Source organism: Tasmannia lanceolata, unplaced genomic scaffold (assembly GCF_043159265.1).
Source record: "Tasmannia lanceolata isolate RefF3 unplaced genomic scaffold, GAP_Taslan_0.1 ptg000012l, whole genome shotgun sequence".
Taxonomy (NCBI): domain Eukaryota; kingdom Viridiplantae; phylum Streptophyta; class Magnoliopsida; order Canellales; family Winteraceae; genus Tasmannia; species Tasmannia lanceolata.
Window position 1 is genome coordinate 23778770 of NW_027518689.1, and position 19057 is coordinate 23797826.

The 19057-nt window shown below is 38.7% G+C and overlaps 1 protein-coding gene across 5 annotated transcripts in view; it reads right to left on the minus strand.

Annotated features, from left to right (window-relative positions):
- Nucleotides 1–19057, minus strand: part of LOC143887739 (putative aldo-keto reductase 1) — a 47055-nt gene that overhangs the window by 13362 nt on the left and 14636 nt on the right. For 4 of the 5 annotated variants that reach the window (XR_013254356.1, XM_077391905.1, XM_077391907.1 and 1 more), the window contains exons 3-4: nucleotides 15639–15839; nucleotides 15335–15507 (exon numbers count right to left, since the gene is read on the minus strand). Coding sequence is in view for 4 of the 5 variants with exons in the window: in XM_077391905.1 (XP_077248020.1) it covers nucleotides 15335–15507; nucleotides 15639–15839 (374 nt within the window). In the remaining variant the exon portion in view is untranslated. Of the gene's footprint in view, nucleotides 1–5077; nucleotides 5196–15334; nucleotides 15508–15638; nucleotides 15840–19057 lie in introns of those variants that run through there. The other variant, XM_077391904.1, reaches the window with a different exon arrangement.

Genomic DNA, 19057 nt, shown 5'->3' on the forward strand with positions numbered 1-19057 from the left:
AGGTTCTAAACTAGGCTGGAGCATATTTGGGAATGCTAGATCACTTATTTAAAGGAAATTTAATCAGTAAGGCAACTTAGGGTTCGGTCAAAATGGGATGTCTACAGTGGCAGACACAACTTAGTACCTCTGAACAAATAGCCATCCCGTAATAAATAATCAGATCTCAAATCGGGATTCTCCTCATTCAAGGCACTATAAACACTTCCAAAGTCTGGGCAAGTTATATACTCATCATTGATCTTCTCAAACCCAATGACTTCTATACTCATGGAATTTAGCAGACTTCTATACTCATGGAATTTAGCAAACTTCTAACATGACTAGACACGCATGAAATTCACATGAGGCATTGACCTTCTCGAAGGTCTTAAGAGACATAGTAAACGTGACACGGCTGAGGGCATCTGCTGCTGTATTCTCAACACCAGGACGGTGTTTAAGGATGAAAGTGTACTCTTGCAGATACTCTACCCACCTCGCATGCATTGGTTTCAATTTCTTCTGAGAATTAAGGTATCTGAGAGCTTGATGGTCAGAGTATAACACAAGTTCTTGAGGTAGCAGGTAGTGTCTCCAATGGCGTAATGCCTAGACTACTGCATAGAATTCTTTCTCGTATGTGGTATACTTTTGTCTAGCCTCGTTAAGTTTTTCGCTAAAATAGGCAACTGGGTGCCCTTCCTGACTAAGAACACCACCAAGTCCAACTCCAGATACATCACATGTGACCTCAAATACCTTAGAAAAATCAGGTAAACGCAATACGGGATCCTCAGTCATGAGTCTCTTGATTTCGTGAAATGCCTTCGTGGCACTTTTGGTCCACTTGAACTCCCCTTTTTTTATACAATCCGTCACGGGAGCCATAATGGAACTGAACCCTCTGATGAAATGTTGCCAATCCATGGAAGCTTCAAACCTCATGAATATTAGTGGGTTCTGGCCACTCAATGATTGCTCTAACCTTCTCAGGATCAACTTCTACACCCTCAACTGAGACAACAAACCCAAGAAATATAACCTGATTGCTAAAAAACGTGCATTTCTTGAGGTTCGCGTACAATTTCTCTTTCTTGAGTGTCTCAAACACTTGGCGAAGGTGTGACAAGTGGGCAATTTTGGTTTTGCTATAAACTAAGATATCATCAAAGTAAACAACCAAAAACTTGCCAATAAATGGTCGAAGCACCTGTGTCATTATTCTCATGAATGTGCTTGGTGCATTTGTTAAGCCAAAAGGCATAACCAACCACTCATATAAGCCATCCTTTGTCTTAAAGGCGGTCTTCCACTCATCACCAATTCGAACTTTAATTTGGTGATACCCGCTTTTTAGATTTATCTTTGAAAAGATGACCGAGCCAGCCATCGTGTCAAGCATATCATCAAGCCTGGGAATTGGAAATTGATACTTGACAGTGATCTTGTTAATATCTCGACTATCGATGCACATGCGCCAACTTCCATCTTTCTTTGGTGTAAATAATGCGGGTACTGCACATGGACTCGGGCTTTCTCGAATCAAGCCTTTGCTCAAGAGTTCATCCACTTGCCTCTTTAACTCGGCATGTTCTTTGGGGTTCGTGCGACAATGGGGCAAGCTCGGTAAAGAGAACTAGATCGATGACATGCTGAATGTCTCGCATAGGGGGTAGTTCATCTGGTAGTTCCTCAGGAAATAACTCCTTATATTCTTTCATTAACGGTTTCACCTCAGGAGGAATTTCCATACCAGCCTCAGTCTGGAGAATAGAATCCTCTTTTGCCATGAGAGCGTAAATCATTTCAGACTCTCCACAGTCCCATTCAAAACCCTTTTGACTAAGAATACTCAAGGGTTTCTTGGACTTGCTAATGGGAGCAACATCCTTCTTCTCAGTCACTTTGAACGGCTGCGGCGGGCATGGTTGTAACGTAATTTTCTTGCCCTTGTGTTCAAATGAATACGTGTTGGATTTCCCGTAATGCACGACATCTCTGTCATACAACCACGATCGTCCAAGTAAAACGTGAGTAACATTCATTTCAGCCATATCACACCAGATGGTGTAAGTGTATGATAAGAATTGAAGGGGCACACGACATCTTTAGATAATCGGAATGGTTGATTGGTGGACCCAAGCAGCCTTGTAGGGATTTGGATGTGGCTCAGGCTTGAGTCCCATGCGACTAACGCCACTGGGAGAAACTACATTCATACAACTCCCACCATCAATGATAACGTGGCAGTTCTTGCCATGATGTTTAGTGAAAGTGTAAAAAATATTGTTTGTTCTCCAGTCCTCATCCACTTTTATTGTGCGATCATACATCTCATCACGCTAACCTTGTTTGGATTTTCTTCATCCACGAACTCATCTTCCTCAGTAATGTAACCATCAGGCACATAATTTTCATCACCATTCTCTACCTCGTTGGTTTCCTTATAGTCGTCTTCCTCATTTTGCTGGGGCTCCACTTAAGTCACTCGGTTTGCACAGTCATGAGCGTAATGTCCATAACCTTTGCACTTGCAGCACTGCCCTTTCTTAGGACCTTCTCCCAAAATTCCTTTACCCTTAAAGTCCCTCGAAGGTGGGAAGTTGTTATTGGACTTAGAGTACTTGGGATTTGCTTGCTGAGGCCTTTTGGAGGAAGCTTCCCCAGTTTGGCTACTAAACTTCTTTGGAAAAAATATCTTTTGGTGCCTTTCAATTCACAAGCCTCTTGAAAAGCTTGATCAACGTCACCCAGAAGATGTGCTCTCATTTTTCTCCTAATTTCTGGCTTAAGTCCATGCAGGAATCTGGTGAGAGTTTGCTTAGACTCTTCTCGGACTCCGCTACAGATTTTAGCCTCATCGAATTGATTCATGTATTCGCCAACAGATAAATTATTTTGTCTAAGTCTATGCATATGGCTTATCAAGAGTTGTTTGTAGGTGATTGGCAAATACTTTTCTTTGAGTTTGGCCTTCATCTCCGTCCAGGTCGGGATGTCATTCACCCCTCTCCTAGTAAGTTGACGTTCGAAGTCAATCCAATAGGTTCGGGCTGGACCAGTTAATTTTAGTTTAGCAAACCTAACTCTTCGGGTCTGGGACATGTTATACCAATCGAAATATTGTTCCATGGCCACTAGCCAATCAGAGAATACTTTCGAGTTGTATTTTCCATCGAAATCTGGAACATCAACTTTAACCTTCTTGGTAATGTCTCCAGCATAATCGGGTCCATCGATCTCATGATCATACTCTTGATCATCATCATACTCGTCGCCATGCTGCTGGCGATAAGGAGCTCTGTACCCTTGATGACCCCCTCGGTATCTTCCTCGGCCACCTCGAGCATTCTAGTTCCCCATCCGGGGATGATCAAATGGCTGGTGATGCTCGAAGTTGTCCCCTATACTATTCCGATCCTGGCCATCTAGATCTTGATTATGTAATTGTATTTCGGCTTCATGTGGTTGGTTTTGCTTTCCTTGGTTCCTTTGTCTAGGCTGATCATCCTGGACATTTCGTTGTTTCGAATTAATTTGCCTAAGACCTTCTAAAGTAGGGATTCTTCTCTGGACAGCTTGAATCTCATTACTAATGGCTTGTAGCTCTCGACTGTGAGCCTCACGATCCATTCTACTAAGCCGTATCTCTTCGCGACTAAGATTTAGATCCGCCCTAGTATCTCTAATGAGTTGAGCTAACTCATCATTGGATACAGGATTGCTAGAAGTCATTGCGTGGTAATCTTTACCACTCCTAGTGGGCATACAAGGAACACTAGACACTAATCGTGACACTAACACCCTACGGTTTCCAAAGGTTAACCCTAGGCTTTGAAACCAAGTTGATGTAGTACAATACCTAGAATAGGAAAAATCCTACACTTCAATGGGATGATGGGTTTAGGAAACTTTTAGGCTTACTTAGGAAATAAAATAACACAGAAATTAACTAAGTATGGGCTGATTTGACTCTCTAATTTCTACGGGCAGCAGTAAGACTTATACAAGCAGTCATAAGTTAGAGAGACGCAACTCATGAGAAATAGATAAATCCATGCATATGAAATCAACAAGTAATAGGTCCTAGGGATAACAGATAATAGCAAAATTAACCCAAAACGATAGTCTATTATGCAAGATCAATTAAAATAACAAAGAACGACATAACACAATGAATTAGATCTCTATAGATATGGAACTAATATCATTCAATGATTCACGGCAAAGAGGGAATTTCAGCGGTTTCAAAATATCTGAAAAAAATAGTTCAGATTAACAACCAAAAATAGTTTGATGTTGTTATGCGAAGGCTGGAATCAAAGGGTTATTAATTAGAGATTTGGGAGAGTTTAAAGCAATGGATCTTCAGTATTTGGTTGAAAATTTGATTCCAACTAGGGTTCTTCAAGTTTTCAATTGAGATCATACGAACAAAGAAATGAATTTGAATCTAGGGTTTCCAATTAGTTGGGCGAAGAAGGCACACGCAGTTTGGGTTTTGATCTTACTTGTGATACAACGGATCTGAGATGTGAGAAGAGAAGAAGTAGAAGAGTAGAGAAGGGTCGGCCCCAAACCACCTGCAGAGAAAGAGAGAAGAGTTCCACCGGAATATGCAATTTTCAATAATTGTATTCTATTCCCAAAAGTAGCGTCCAACATTTCATATAAAGAGTTCACGTGCGAATATTCCCAATGCTAAGTGGGGCCACATGGCCTTAGATAATTACTTAATCACTAAGTAATTTGTTTCCTAATCTATTACAACTCTGATATAAGCAATTACCATCTAATAATAGTAAAAAAAATAACGTACAACTAATGAAATAAAGCAATAAAAAGAACATCCCACTCATGGTGGTAACATGGGCCACGCTAATATCAACGATCACATCATCTCCATCATCAGCTGTACAGATCGAAGATATCCGTTGGCTCCTTCCACGAAAATGGTCGATGCCCCCATCAGTGACACGTGGCTGAAAAATGATGTCAGTTTAGGACAATCCTGACACAATCGTGTCCTGATACTTGATACACACTTACATAGTTTTGGTGTAATAGAGGAATGCTGAACTCATGGGCGCCCTTGCAAAAATACCTCGGTCTAATAACCTTTGACAATTGTTGTAAGGCTACAGATATTGGCACTACCATGTGTAGACACCCCATTTTGACCGAACCCTGATAATTTCGTTTGATTAGAAAACCTGTCAAATGAATGTTTTAGAATCCCTATTTGTACCATAGGATAGGTTAGGGTCTCAAGAGAGTCCCCGCAAAATTCCGTTCAAATCCGTTAAGGTCTGCATAGCAAACGAGTGGGGGTGTGATAGATTGTATAGTGTAAAAGAGTGTAAGAATAAGGGGGGTGACTTATCCATACCAGGGGGTGCCCTGAGCATGTACAAGTCAGTGTAATAAACTAGAAAGGGGGTTGTCCAAGTAAGATGGGAAGGGTCAAAATTATCATTCTTAATACATAAGGCATAAAGGGGGGTGAATCAGCCCATTTGAGGCCCAACCAATTCGTGCGCTTATCAAATATTGGCGCGCCCATCAAATCGGGTGGTGCCAATATTGGTAGCCTCTTGACTGTATATATATAAAAAAAAATCGATGAAAAATCGAGGAGAAGAACTCATTTTTCGTTTAAAAAATCAGAGGAAAAAAGAGATTAGAGAGAAAGGAGAATTCGACCAAAATCCCAAAACCCTATGTTCTTCTCCGACTAGCACCGGCAAGCTCCGGCTAAAATTTCGGCCAATAAATTCTTGCAATCTTCTCTTTTTGATCCTCTCTAGATCCTTCATTTCTTTATTCTTCTCTACATGTTGTTTTCTTCCATTTGAAACCCTAGCCGAGCTCCATCTTCCTCAAACCCTAACCTTGATCTCATCTTCTCCGATCAAGTTTTCCGGCAAGAATCACCATTTCCGGCAAGATCTGCTCATTGGAAGATCCGAGGAAAAGGTGAAGAGCTCAATTTGCAAAACCATAGATCCGAGTTCCATTATCAAAAATTCAAGCTAGAAGCCCTAAGATCTGGAGCAAAATTGTCTTCTCTAAGCACCTGTTCCGATCATTTCCCCTAACTAGTTCTTCATCTTCTTCGGCAAGAATCTGGCCAGATTTCGATCGAAAATTTTAGCTGCAATTTCAATGGATATTTACTTCATCCTTGGTGATCGCAGTTGAATTGGATCTATCAGGAAGCATTTTCTTCTCTACTTTGTCCCAGACCTGGTAATTTGGTGAGTATCTTGATTTCGAAGTTCTCAATATGATGCTATTGTGTTATATATATTTTTTGGAATTCAATATGTTAGCTATAACATTTTATATGAGGATAGATGTTTGATTAGTTGTACGTATCATTTTAGATAAGACCTAGTGTTTTATCTAAAATTTGTATCATGTTGAATAGGATTTGGTACTTGATTTATTTCTTTTTTATGGGTGATTTGGTGTTGTATTAAGTGGTTGATCTAATGTATGCATTATTGGATAACAAAATTGGAGGTTCGTTGACCCGAATCAGTTCTGGTGTCTTCTCGATTCTGAGGTGTCCTGGATAACTATTTGATCTCTCTGATATGTGTCTAATGTGAATTTTTTTTAGTTGCTTTGCCATTTGATCGTAGATGTGAGGTTTTGCAACCTATTTGGATACAGATAGTATAGGTAATTTTCCTCTAAATGTTATCAATCAATTTTATAACCTTTTTTTTACCATTGATATGAATTTATAATAAAATTGATAAGTCAGAGCATGGCTGAGTTGAGTAGTTCATAGCATTCTTAAACGTTTTGTCTGGTATATGAATTCCTTGAGGTTTGAAGTAAATTTTGGAGGCACAGGGGTAGAAAAGGTTAAAAATAATTACCTGCTCTGTTTTGTACGGCACTTCTTGAAAAATAAGGGACTATAAAGGATTATAACGTATAAAATCTCATGTGTGTGGGAGTGTGTGTGTGTGTGTGTGTGTGTGTGTGTGTGTGTGTGTGTGTGAAAGTGTGTATGTGTATACGTGTGTAAGTGTATGTACGTGTTTGTATGGCTGTACAATGATTTATTTCAAGTGAATTTTCAAGGAAAATTTGGTTGCCTGAGGAAGAGTAAATGGAATTTGAGCATTTGTCTTTTGTAACAGTGATGGTGTTTTAGACTATCCTAATTTATATCTCAAATCAGTTTTTATTATTTACCCCATAACTTGTTCTGCATGCCTATAACCCTGGCGCTGTAATGACTATCATATTTTAATTTCTCTTAGTGTATGATAAGATACAGATTGTATCTAGCACATCTCATCGAGTTCTTGGGGGGGTCCTTCATTGATTTAGAACACATTTTAACTTCCTTTAGACCTGTACACATACATACATATATATATATATATATATATATATATATATATATATATATATATATATATATATATATATATATATGTGTCATCAAGCGATATATGATTGCCCTGTTAGATTTTGTATCATACGTTTATCATCCAGGGAAGAACCTTCAAGATCAATTTTTACTTAGGGCCAGATTTCTGTTAAAGAATCCATCTTGTTTGTTTCATTTGTAAACATGTCTTTTATTCTTTTGGAACTCATGTTTGAGAAAGAGGCTGCTAATTTATTGCTATTGATTTCTTTATGGTTTTAGCTCCTGTCATGCGTCTTTAGTTGTTGACCGTGTGGGGGTCATTAAGTTTTAGATTTTCCAATTTATCTTGCCTATATCTTGCATGTATCAAATATTATACAGTTTTCACCTTGTTGCGCGTTTCAGTTTACCCCATTGAGTCTGCTAAGTGAAGAATTTATATTTGTATCAGTTTGGTTTACTTATTCCCAAAACTTTAACTTGCTTATAACGATTTTTTTTTTAATTTCTTCGATAACGTGAGTTAATAGTGCATCTCTGCTGATGACAGCTAATACATCATATGTTCTTTCAGCAAGTGATAGCAATTCCGCGATGATAGAGATATCAAGGCCTGTGACGGATAACTGTCAATACTATAAAGTTTCTCTTTCGAATGTTTGTGTTTTTAGAGTGATCAAGTAGTTCAGATAAAATGGCAAATGTCTTGCATAATGTTGGTCATGATTACATAAAACCGTGTTTAGTAATTTGTAGGATACTATAGCATGGTTAAAAGAATTGGATGCTTATTGATATGGGTTAAAATTGTATTGAGATGTGTGATTCAGGGTGACTTGAGTGGTTGATTTGTTCTTTCTTAAGGTCATATGATCTCAATTATAGCACAGGAAAGTTTTTGTGTTATTTGGGTCCTATTCCAAATACTAATGGAAATAGTAATAGTTTTGATGTGTATACACAGTTTAACCAGTTTATTTGCTGTTAATATATGCAACATACTATCAGGTTGAACACGTTTTGAAATGTATATAGCCTTAATGGTCATCTACCAGTAGTATTCATGTGTTTTTTGAGTTTTCTATTGTTTAGTCAAGTAAACTACCTCATTTTCAAAGCTTGATAGTCTAAAACGGTTACATTTGGAGGTGGTTAGAAAATGTGGAACAAAAATGTAGTATGAAGATAAGTAAATTTTTTTTTGTGTATTTCTTATTGCAAAACTTATAGGGGTTAATGTCCTACATTCATATGATATGTGTTCTCATGATTTTTTTTAGACTATAAGTTTGGGTGGTAAATTAATTCAAAAAATTAATTTGGGAAGCCGTTGTTTAATATTCTTTAGAGAGACTTACCAGATCAGGATAGGACCCTCTTTCCTCCTCTTCCCTCTTCTTTAGATAGAGAGTGTGTAGTTCTTAGAGATTTTAGTCCTCTAGGTACCTTTGAACATTAGTAACCCCTTCTCATTGCAAAGGCAATGAAGGTGCTAGCCGAAGCCCATTCTTAGGGGACTTGCTCAATCCTAATAGCTTTCCCCTCTTTTATTTAGTAGGCTAGTCCAGTCTTTTAGACATGTTTAGACATTAGACATTAGTAGCCCATTATTTAGAAGACTCGCCAAGTCTCAGTAGAATTTTCCCCTCTCTTTAGAGTCTTCTCTATAGTCTTTTAGACACCTTTAAACCTTAGTAGCCCATTATTTAGAGGACTTGTGAAATCCTAGTAGCATTTTCTCATTCTCTTTTAGAAGATTTGTCTAGTCTTCTAGGTACCTTTAGATATTAGTTTTCCCTCATTGCAAGGGTAATGAAAGAGTCATCTAGAGCCCCCACTAGGAGACATACTTTGTATCGATAGCTAGTTCTCCTTTGGAAACAAGCCTCATTTAGAGCTGTTAGCCCAAGGGTTCAACAAGTACTCCTATTGAAATGTTTTGATGATTAACAAACTCAATTTGTTATAAAATAAAGGTTTTATACACTAATGATTTCCATTGGCAAAGTTATAATGTTCACAGCATAGCATCCTCAAGAGTAAATGACAAACGGCAAATCATTCAAGCTCAAAGTGATATCAAAGGCATGAAGAAGGCATCACCATCTCAATGGTATTCAAAGACAAGGTTGAACTCTAGCCTAACAAGAATGGTAATAACTCAAAAGTTCAAGCTTGGCTCAAGCATCAGTGGAGCTGAGTGAAGACATGTCAAAGCCTCTACAAGGTGCCAACAAGATTGAAGACCAAGTAAATTTAGAATGTAAAAGGTCCTTCATGTATAATCTAGGTCTATGGCACAAAGGAGAGTTAAAATCAAACTAATTAGAACTTAATGGGTTTGTTAATGATCATAGTGGTGGCCCAACATTGTTGGACCCTCATGACATTCCAATTCACTTGATAAATTAAAGTTCCAAAAGCCCAAACAAAAACAGCAAAAATATAAGAAAAAATCTGCTGTTCGTAGGCTTCTCGGAACTCCGAGAAAATTCTCGGAGCTCCGAGAATGGTTCCAGGTTAAAAAAAATAGGACTCGGAGCTCCGACCCCGGAGTCCGAGAAGACCGTTGGGGAGCTTAAAAATTGTGTATTTTCCTCCCCTCTATTTATATGAACCTTGGGACTCTTGGAACATCACCTAAGGAGTTTACAAAGATTTTAAGAGCTCTAAAAGGCATTCATTCTCCTTCTCCTCAAAATCTTCACTCTCAATGTCTCTCTTGTGCCATTTACTTTAGATTATTCTTGAGAGACTTTAGGACCTTCATTTGTTCATCTTGTTCTTGTGAGAGTGAGTGAGATTTACTTGTAAACTAGCCTATCTAGAGGCAAGCAAGCTAAAACCTTTCATCTTCTTTATATTTGGCACGAAGGGCGCCGTAGAAGACCCTTGGAGCTTGAAGCTCAATTTGTACAAGGTGGAAGGAACGCCGTATTAAAGTTCCTTGGAGAAGATAGTGGAATCCTCAAGGAGAGTAACTTGAGAAGAGTGGAGTAGGTCTTGAGCTAAGGCCGAACCACTATAAAAATCATTGTGTCAAAGCTTCTTTGTCTCTTTACCTCTTCTCTTGTGGTAAGCTTTTTTCTATTGCTTTAAATACTATCTTTGATTTCCTATTCAATCTAAAACTAGTGCAATCTAAGTTTTTAAAATCCTTAAAATTTGAAAAGAAACCCAATTCACCCCCTCTTGGGTTGCTAAGTGGAATTTCACTTGGTATCAGAGCATAGGCTCTTACATAGGATTTCTCTTTGAAAACCTACAAGGGAAAGATCCAAATGGCAACCTTTTCTCATAGCAATGAGGGGCAATCCACTACTAGACCTCCCTTCTTCAATGGCTCAAACTATCCTTATTGAAAAGCTAGAATGAAAGTGTTTTTGAAATCTTTAGATTTTGATGTTTGGAGAAGTATCCAAAGTGGATATAAAGAACCTAGTGTTGATATGGAATTATGGGATGAAAATGAAAGAAAAGAATCCACTATCAATGCAAAAGTAATGAACGCCTTGATTTGTGCCTTATCTCCCGAGGAGTTCAATTGAGTTTCTACTCTTGAAACCACTAAGGAGATTTGGGATGTGCTAGAGATAGCTCATGAAGGGACAAATCAAGTGAAAGAGTCCAAGATGAATCTTCTCTTTAGAGAGTATGAACTATTCATGATGGACCCTAATGAAACCATTGCCGAAATGCATACTAGGTTCACAAACATAACAAATGGGTTGAGATCATTAGGTAAACAATTGTCTAACAATGACTTAGTTACTAAAATACTTAGGTCATTACCTAAAGATTGGGATCCCAAGGTTACCGCCATTGAAGAAGCAAAAGACGTATCAAAATGGCCTTAGAAGACTTAATAGGATCCTTAATAACTTTTGAAATGGTTTTAAAAGGAAGAGAGACCTTAAACAAATAAAAGGAAGATACAAAAAAGAAAGGAATAGCTTTTAAAGCAAGAGTTGAGAGTGAAGAGGAAGAGAGTGACGAAGACACACAAGATGATTTTGCTCTCTTCACCAAGAGATTCAAGAAATTTCTCAAGTTCAAGAAAGGAGGCAACTCTAGCCAAGGAAGAAATAGGCCTTCAAGCAAAGAGGAAATGAGATGTTATAAGTGCAACAAGGTTGGTCACATAAGGCCAAATTGCCCACTTATCAACAACAATGACAAGGATAAGAAGAATAGAAGAAATGGCAAAAAGGCCTTGTGTGCGGCGGCTTGGGATGAAGGGAGTGCTTCATCCGGAAATGGATCAAATGGAAAGGATGAAGATGACCTTTGCTTCATGGGACTCGCCGATGTGACACAAGATATCTCCATATCCGAGGTAAATGATGTTGATGATATATCTCATGAATTCTCTAATGATGAACTAATATTTGCTTGTGAAAAACTTCATGAAAATTTAGATTTACAACTTGCCAAAAACAAAACAATGAAAAAGTCCTTACAAGATATAACTAGGGATTTTGGGTTCTTGAAAAAGGAATTCGATTTACAAACCAATACAAGTGAAAAATTAATTTTGGAAAACAAAGCCTTGAATGAAGAAGTAGACAAATTAATCTTTGAAAACAAAAGCTTGAAAGAGGAAAATGAGAAACTTGTTTTGAAATGCAAAGAACTTGATTTAACGTTTAGAAAATTCTCATGTAGCAAAAACAAACTAGATAAAATTCTTGAAAATCAGCTTGTCTCTTTAGAAAAAAATGATCTTGGTTACCAACCCCTTTCTAAAAGAAAAGCCTCATCCAAAAATAAGTTTATGATGAATTCCTCCCACATCCATGCTAACACTAGTGCTTTCATTCCTACTTGTCACTATTGTGGTAGAATATGACACTTAAGGTTTGCATGCAATGTTAAGAAATCAAAAGCATCTAAATTTATGTGGGTTAAAAAAGATGAGCTTTATGATGTTGCTAACCTTGAAGGACCCAAGAAAAAGTGGGTACCTAAAACTTCAACATGAGTTTTGATTCTTGTAGGTGTGCTTGAAAGGAAAATCCTCAAAAGACAAGTGGTTCTTGGATAGCAGTTGCTCAAGGCACATGACGGGAGACGTAACCAAGTTTGCCTGTGTCACCGTGAGTCATCAAGGAAATGTCACCTTTGGAGATGATACAAGAAGCAAAATCATCGGTGAAGGTACCATTAATATTAAGGACATTATAGTTGAACATGTTTTGCTCGTTGACGGTCTTTCATTTAATTTGATAAGCATTAGTCAACTATGTGATCTTGGTCACAAAATTCTTTTTGAAAAAGATAGATGTAAGATTTTGAAGGCTAAAAATAATGAAGTTGAATTTGTTGCATATAGAGATGGTAATATGTATTCATTAGCATTAGAAGACCTTGAAAATCAAAACATCCAATGTCTCTCCGCCATGGATGATAACCCTTGGTTATGGCATAGGAGACTTGGTCATGCTCATATGGATTTGATTTCAAGATTATCTTCTAAAAATCTTGTGAGAGAGTTACCTAAACTCAAATACATTAGAGATAAAGTTTGTAGTGCTTGCATTCATGGAAAACATACTAAAGACTCTTTTAAACCCATAAGTGTATTATCTACCTCTTGCCCACTACAACTCCTTCACATGGACCTATTTGGCCCCATGAAGACTCGTAGTAGAGGAGGTAGTAGATATGTATATGTGATTGTTGATGACTACTCTAGGTTCACTTGGGTGTTGTTCTTAACTAGTAAAGATGAAACCTTCAAGAAATTTGTCAACTTGTGCAAGCGAATTCAAAATGAACAAGGGGTTTTCATAAATGAAATTAGAAGTGATCATGGAACCGAGTTTGAGAACATTGAGTTTGATACTTTTTGTAATGAAAATGGAATCAAGCACAATTTATCGGCTCCAAGAACTCCCCAACAAAATGGGGTAGTTGAAAGGAAAAATAGATCACTTATTGAAATGGCTAGAACCATGTTAAATGAGCACAATGTTCCAAGAAACTTTTGGGCGGAAGCCGTTCACACGGCTTGCTATCTCTTAAATAGAGTGCTTATTAGACCTCACCTTAACAAAACACCTTATGAGCTATGGAGTGGAACACCCCCCAAAGTTAGCTATTTCAAAGTTTTCGGTTGTAAATGTTTTATATTAAACATGAAAGACACCTTGCACAAGTTTGATTCAAAATCCGATGAAGGTATCTTCTTAGGCTATTCAACCCATAGTAAAGCTTATAGAGTCTATAACAAAAGAACTCAAATTGTGAAAGAATCCGTGTATGTCAAATTTGATGAGTCATTTGAACCTCCTAAAGTCATTAATGAAGATGATGACAATGTCAATCTTCTAGAGCCTCATAGCCAAGTAGAGTCCATTGTTCAACCCTTAGAAAATCTTGATTTAGAAGGTCAACCTATTGAAGGACTTGAAGTAGAAGGTCTTCCCAAACATAGTAGAATCATGTGCAGTCACCCTTCTACTCAAATCATAGGTGAAACCTCACAAGGAGTCAAGACAAGATCTCACTATAAAAATGTTTGTGCCAACGTGGCCTTTATCTCCCAAATAGAACCCAAGTCCATAAAAGAAGCTGAAAATGATGAATTTTGGATGATTGCTATGAATGAGGAACTAAACCAATTTGAGAGAAACCAAGTATGGAGGTTAGTTCCTAGGCCTAGTGATCACCCGGTTATTGGGACTAAATGGGTGTTTAGAAACAAACTCGATGAGCATGGAGATATTCAAAGGAATAAAGCTAGATTGGTAGCCCAAGGTTACAACCAAGAGGAAGGTATCGATTATGATGAGACCTTTGCTCCGGTTGCTAGATTGGAAGCCATAAGGATGCTACTTGCATTTGCATCCCATAAAAACTTTAAGTTGTATCAAATTGATGTGAAGAGTGCATTCCTAAGTGGGTATATTATGGAGGAAGTTTATGTTGAACAACCTCCCGGTTTTGAAGATTTCAAATACCCTAATCACGTATATAGGTTGGACAAAGCCTTGTATGGTCTAAAGAAAGCTCCTAGAGCTTGGTATGAGAGGCTTAGCTCCTTCCTATTAGAGAGTGGCTTTCAAATGGGCACGGTTTTCGATTTTCGGTTAAACCAATTTTTTTGCCTTCGGGAACCGAAAACCGAAATTTGGATTTTTAAAAACCGAAACCGAACCGACCCAATCTGGAACCGAACCGAATTGATCGACTGATTTCGGTTCTGTCGGTTAATTCGGTTTTAACCAATTAATGCTTACCCCTATTTGAAAGGGAAGTGAAATAGTTATTCGGCATGGTGGCAGCATATGGAAGTGGGGACCTACCTGTAGCGGTTGACCCAGAAGATATTTCCTTTTGGTTTTTACTGGCCTAGGAGTATGCTCCTGGCCACCCTTAATTGATTCTATGTAATGCAAGTAGGGACCCCTGGTCCCCAATGTAATCTTCATAGTATCAATGAAATTGTCAATTTTCAAAAAAATATTTACACGGGGGGTTAGGGTGTGACAAAATGGTATCAAAGCCGTACTTCTCGCAGTACGGTGTGCCAGCGAGGACGTTGGGCCCTAAGGGGTGTGAATTGTATGATCCCACATTAGAAAGGGAGAGAAAGCTCCAGACCTATATATGTAAACTCTCCTTCTCCCCTGTGTAGACGTGTTAGTGCATGGGGAGCAGGTCGGGCATGGTTAGTGCTCCTAGAAAACAAATCCAGGGAGGATAGAGGACCTAGAACCGGACAATATTTACATAGTGGGGTCAGCATCTCAAAGGGGCAGGCCCTGGGGAGCGGGTCAGCCACGCTTAGTGCTGCTTAAGAACAAAACCAGGGAGGGTAGAAGACCCAGAACCGGATAATATTTACACAATAGGGTCGGGGCGTGACACTTATTTACAGTTTGCACTACTAAAATCAGCAGTCAATAGGTGTATTTAATGAATGCAAGAAAGGAGAGAGAGATATGAACAAACCTGCAAAGGGGGACTATCTCGTCTTCAATATCACGGGTCCACAAAGACCATTCCATTTGTAGAGCAGTTATAGGATGGATAGCATGCGCACGCCTTATAGTGTCCGGACTAGCTTCCGATAATCCAATATACTTTATCTTTCCCTCTTCCACCAACTTCTTGAGCTCCCCCATCTACCTCACCAGAAAATCATTTCAATCCTAATCAGTTACTAATGATTGACTAACGTTAGACACAGATGACTAGCAATAAAGAAGCATAATCCAACCAAATCAACAACTCTATGGGAATTTCTAGCACCTACAGTGTCTTCTATAGGCACCGATCTATCCACGCGGTGCTGATAGTACAGATCAATGTACTCCACATCAAGACGTTTAAGACTATCTTCACAACATTTTCGTACATATTCTGGGTCACCCTTTATCACTAGTTCTCCTTCTAAAAAGGAGACGCCAAACTTGGTGGCTAATTGGACTTCCCTTCGAGGAAGCTGGGTCAATGCCTGCAAATGTTAAACAAATTTCAAGACATTATAAAATCCAGAATCTAAAATCAATATCTCATAGTCGTAGGTAAAACATATCCCAAGGAAATTCAATCTTGAGTTACATGAACTTGCTTAGTACAGCTTAGAAGAGAACCAGTAACAAAAAATTCAACACGTATATGAAATAAATAATGATTGCTATAATGTGATTCTCTCTCTCATGCTTGTTCTACTGGTCACTGATATCATAGTCACAAATATTTGCCTCAAGAACTTCTCGGCTGTGTTGCTCGGATTCGGATTCGTGTGTCGGGATCCGACATGGATTCAGGGTGTCGGATTCATCAAACCCCAAAAAGTAGGATTCGAGGATTTGATAATTTTTAAATAAAATAAAATTTTAAAAATTATATATATATATATATATATATATATATATATAGAGAGAGAGAGAGAGAGAGAGAGAGAAGGGTTTCTGCGCTCGAGCACAAAAACAGGAGGGTGGGGCCATTGGGGGGGTGATCCTAACCATTCATTTGGAAGGCCCCATCATGGATGGGGAGCCTACCAAAAATCAGCTCCATTGGATCACCAATGGGGGTCCATTTGTGGAGCCAAAAATGGACAGATACTGTTTGTCCACAAATCTGTCCATTTTTTGCCCCACAAAAAGGACACCCTAAGGTGATCCAATGGAGCTGATTTTTGGTGGACACCCTACCCATGAAAGGGCCCATCAAATGGATGCTTTGGACCCCACGCAAAATGTGGCCCCACCCTGTTTCTGTGCTCGAGCGCAGAATATATATATATATATATATATATATATATATATAGAGAGAGAGAGAGAGAGAGAGAGAGAGAGAGAATAGAGTTCCTAAGGTGTCACCTCATATAGCTTATATGAGGTGGCGCTCACAAAACATAAGGGGCCCACATTTTTGGGGTGATCGAAACCACTCATTTGAAAGGCCCTAAGATGGATATGGTGCCTACAAAAAATCAGGTCCATAGGATCATCCTAACCCTTCCATTTATGGAGGTTAAAAATGGGCAGATTTATGGAGGTTTATACCCATCCATTTCAACCTCCACAAATGGAAGGGTTAGGATGATCCTATGAAGTTGATTTTTTGGGCACACCCTATCTATGTGAGGGCCTATCAAATGAATGCTTTGGATCATCCAAACAAAGTGGGCCCCTTATGTTTTTAAGCGCCACCTCATATAAGCTATATGAGGTGACACCTTAGGAACTCTATTCTCATATATATATATATATATCTGTGTGTGTGTGTGTGAGGAAAGTGTTCCTAAGCTATAGCTCAAAAGCACATGTGGCCCCACATTTTTTGGGGGATCCAAAGCATTCATTTGGAAGGCCCTTCCATGGATATGGTGTGTACCAAAAAGCAGACCTATAGGAGCATCCTAACCCTGCCATCTGTTGAGGGGGAAAATGGGCAGAAACATGGACACACATTGTTTGTCCATTTTCCACTTCACCTTTGATTGGGTTAGGATGATCCTATAGGGCTGACTTTTGGTACACACCCTATGCATGGAAGGGCCTTCCAAATGAATGCTTTGGATCCCCCAAAAAATGTGGGGCCACATGTGTTTTTGAGCTATAGCTTATATAAGCTTAGATAAGCTATAGCTTAGGAACACTTTCCTCTCTCTCTCTCTCTCTCTCTCTCTCTCTCTCTCTCTATATATATATATATATATATATATAAGAGAACGGTTTCTACACACAAGTGTAGATAAGTTATCTACACACTAGCTTAAAATACAGTGGAGGGCATACTGTTTGGGCGATCCAAACCATTCATTTGATTGGCCCTCACATAGATAGGGTGTCCACAAAAAATCAGTTCCATGGGATCATCCCAACCCTACGATTTATGGAGACTTCACAAATCTGTCCATTTTTTGCCTCCACGGTTCAAAGGGTTAGGATGATCCTATGAAGGTGATTTTTTGGGCACACCTTATCTATGTAAGGGCCCATCAAATGAATGCTTTGGGTCACCCAAACAATGTGGGCCCCCACTGTATTTAAGGTGGTGTGTAGATAACTTATCTACACTAATGTCTAGGAACCGTTTTCTTATATATATATATATATATATATATATATATATATATATATGAGGAAAGTGTTTCTAGTCCGGCCGACTAGAGATCATTCTCTAGTCCACCACCCAAAAACACATGGGTCCCACATATTTGGCGGTGATCTAAAGCATTCATTTGATAGGCCTCATCATAGATAGGATGTCCACAAAAATTCAGCTTCATAGGATCTTCTTAACCCTTCGATTTGTGGAGTTAAAAAATTGACAGATTTGTGGCGGTTTATAGCCGTCCATTTTAAGCTCCACAAATCATAGGGTTGGGATGATCCTATGAAGCTAATTTCTTGTGGACACCGTCTCTATGTCAGGACCCATCAAATGAATGCTTTGCATCACCAAAATATGTGGGACCCATATGTTTTTGGGTGGCGGACTAGAGAATGATCTCTAGTCGGCCGGACTAGAAACACTTTCCTCTATATATATATATATATATATATATATATATATATATATATATATATATATATATATATATAATGGTTTGTGAGCAGCTGCTCATATAAGCTTATCTGAGCAGAGTTCACAAACATAGGGGGGCCACATTTTTTGGGGGATCCAAAGCATTCATTTGGAAGGCCCTTCCATGGATAGGGTGTGTACCAAAATCAGCCCTATAGGATCATCCTAACCCTGCCATTTGTGGAGGGGGAAAATGGGCAGAAACATGGACACACAGTGCCTTCCAAATCAATGCTTTGGATTCCCCAAAAAATGTGGCCCCCCTATGTTTTGTAAGGTCTACTCAGATAAGCTTATCTGAGCAGTTGCTGACAAACCATCTCCTCTCTCTCTCTCTCTCTCTCTCTCTCTCTCTCTCTCTCTATATATATATATATATATATATATATATATATATATATATATGTGAGAATAGAGTTCCTAAGGTGTCACCTCATATAGCTTATATGAGGTGGCGCTCACAAAACATAAGGGGCCCACCTTTTTTGGGGTGATCGAAACCACTCATTTGAAAGGCCCTTAGATGGATATGGTGCCTACAAAAAATCAGGTCCATAGGATCATCCTAACCCTTCTATTTATGGAGGTTAAAAATGGGCAGATTTATGGAGGTTTATACCCATCCATTTC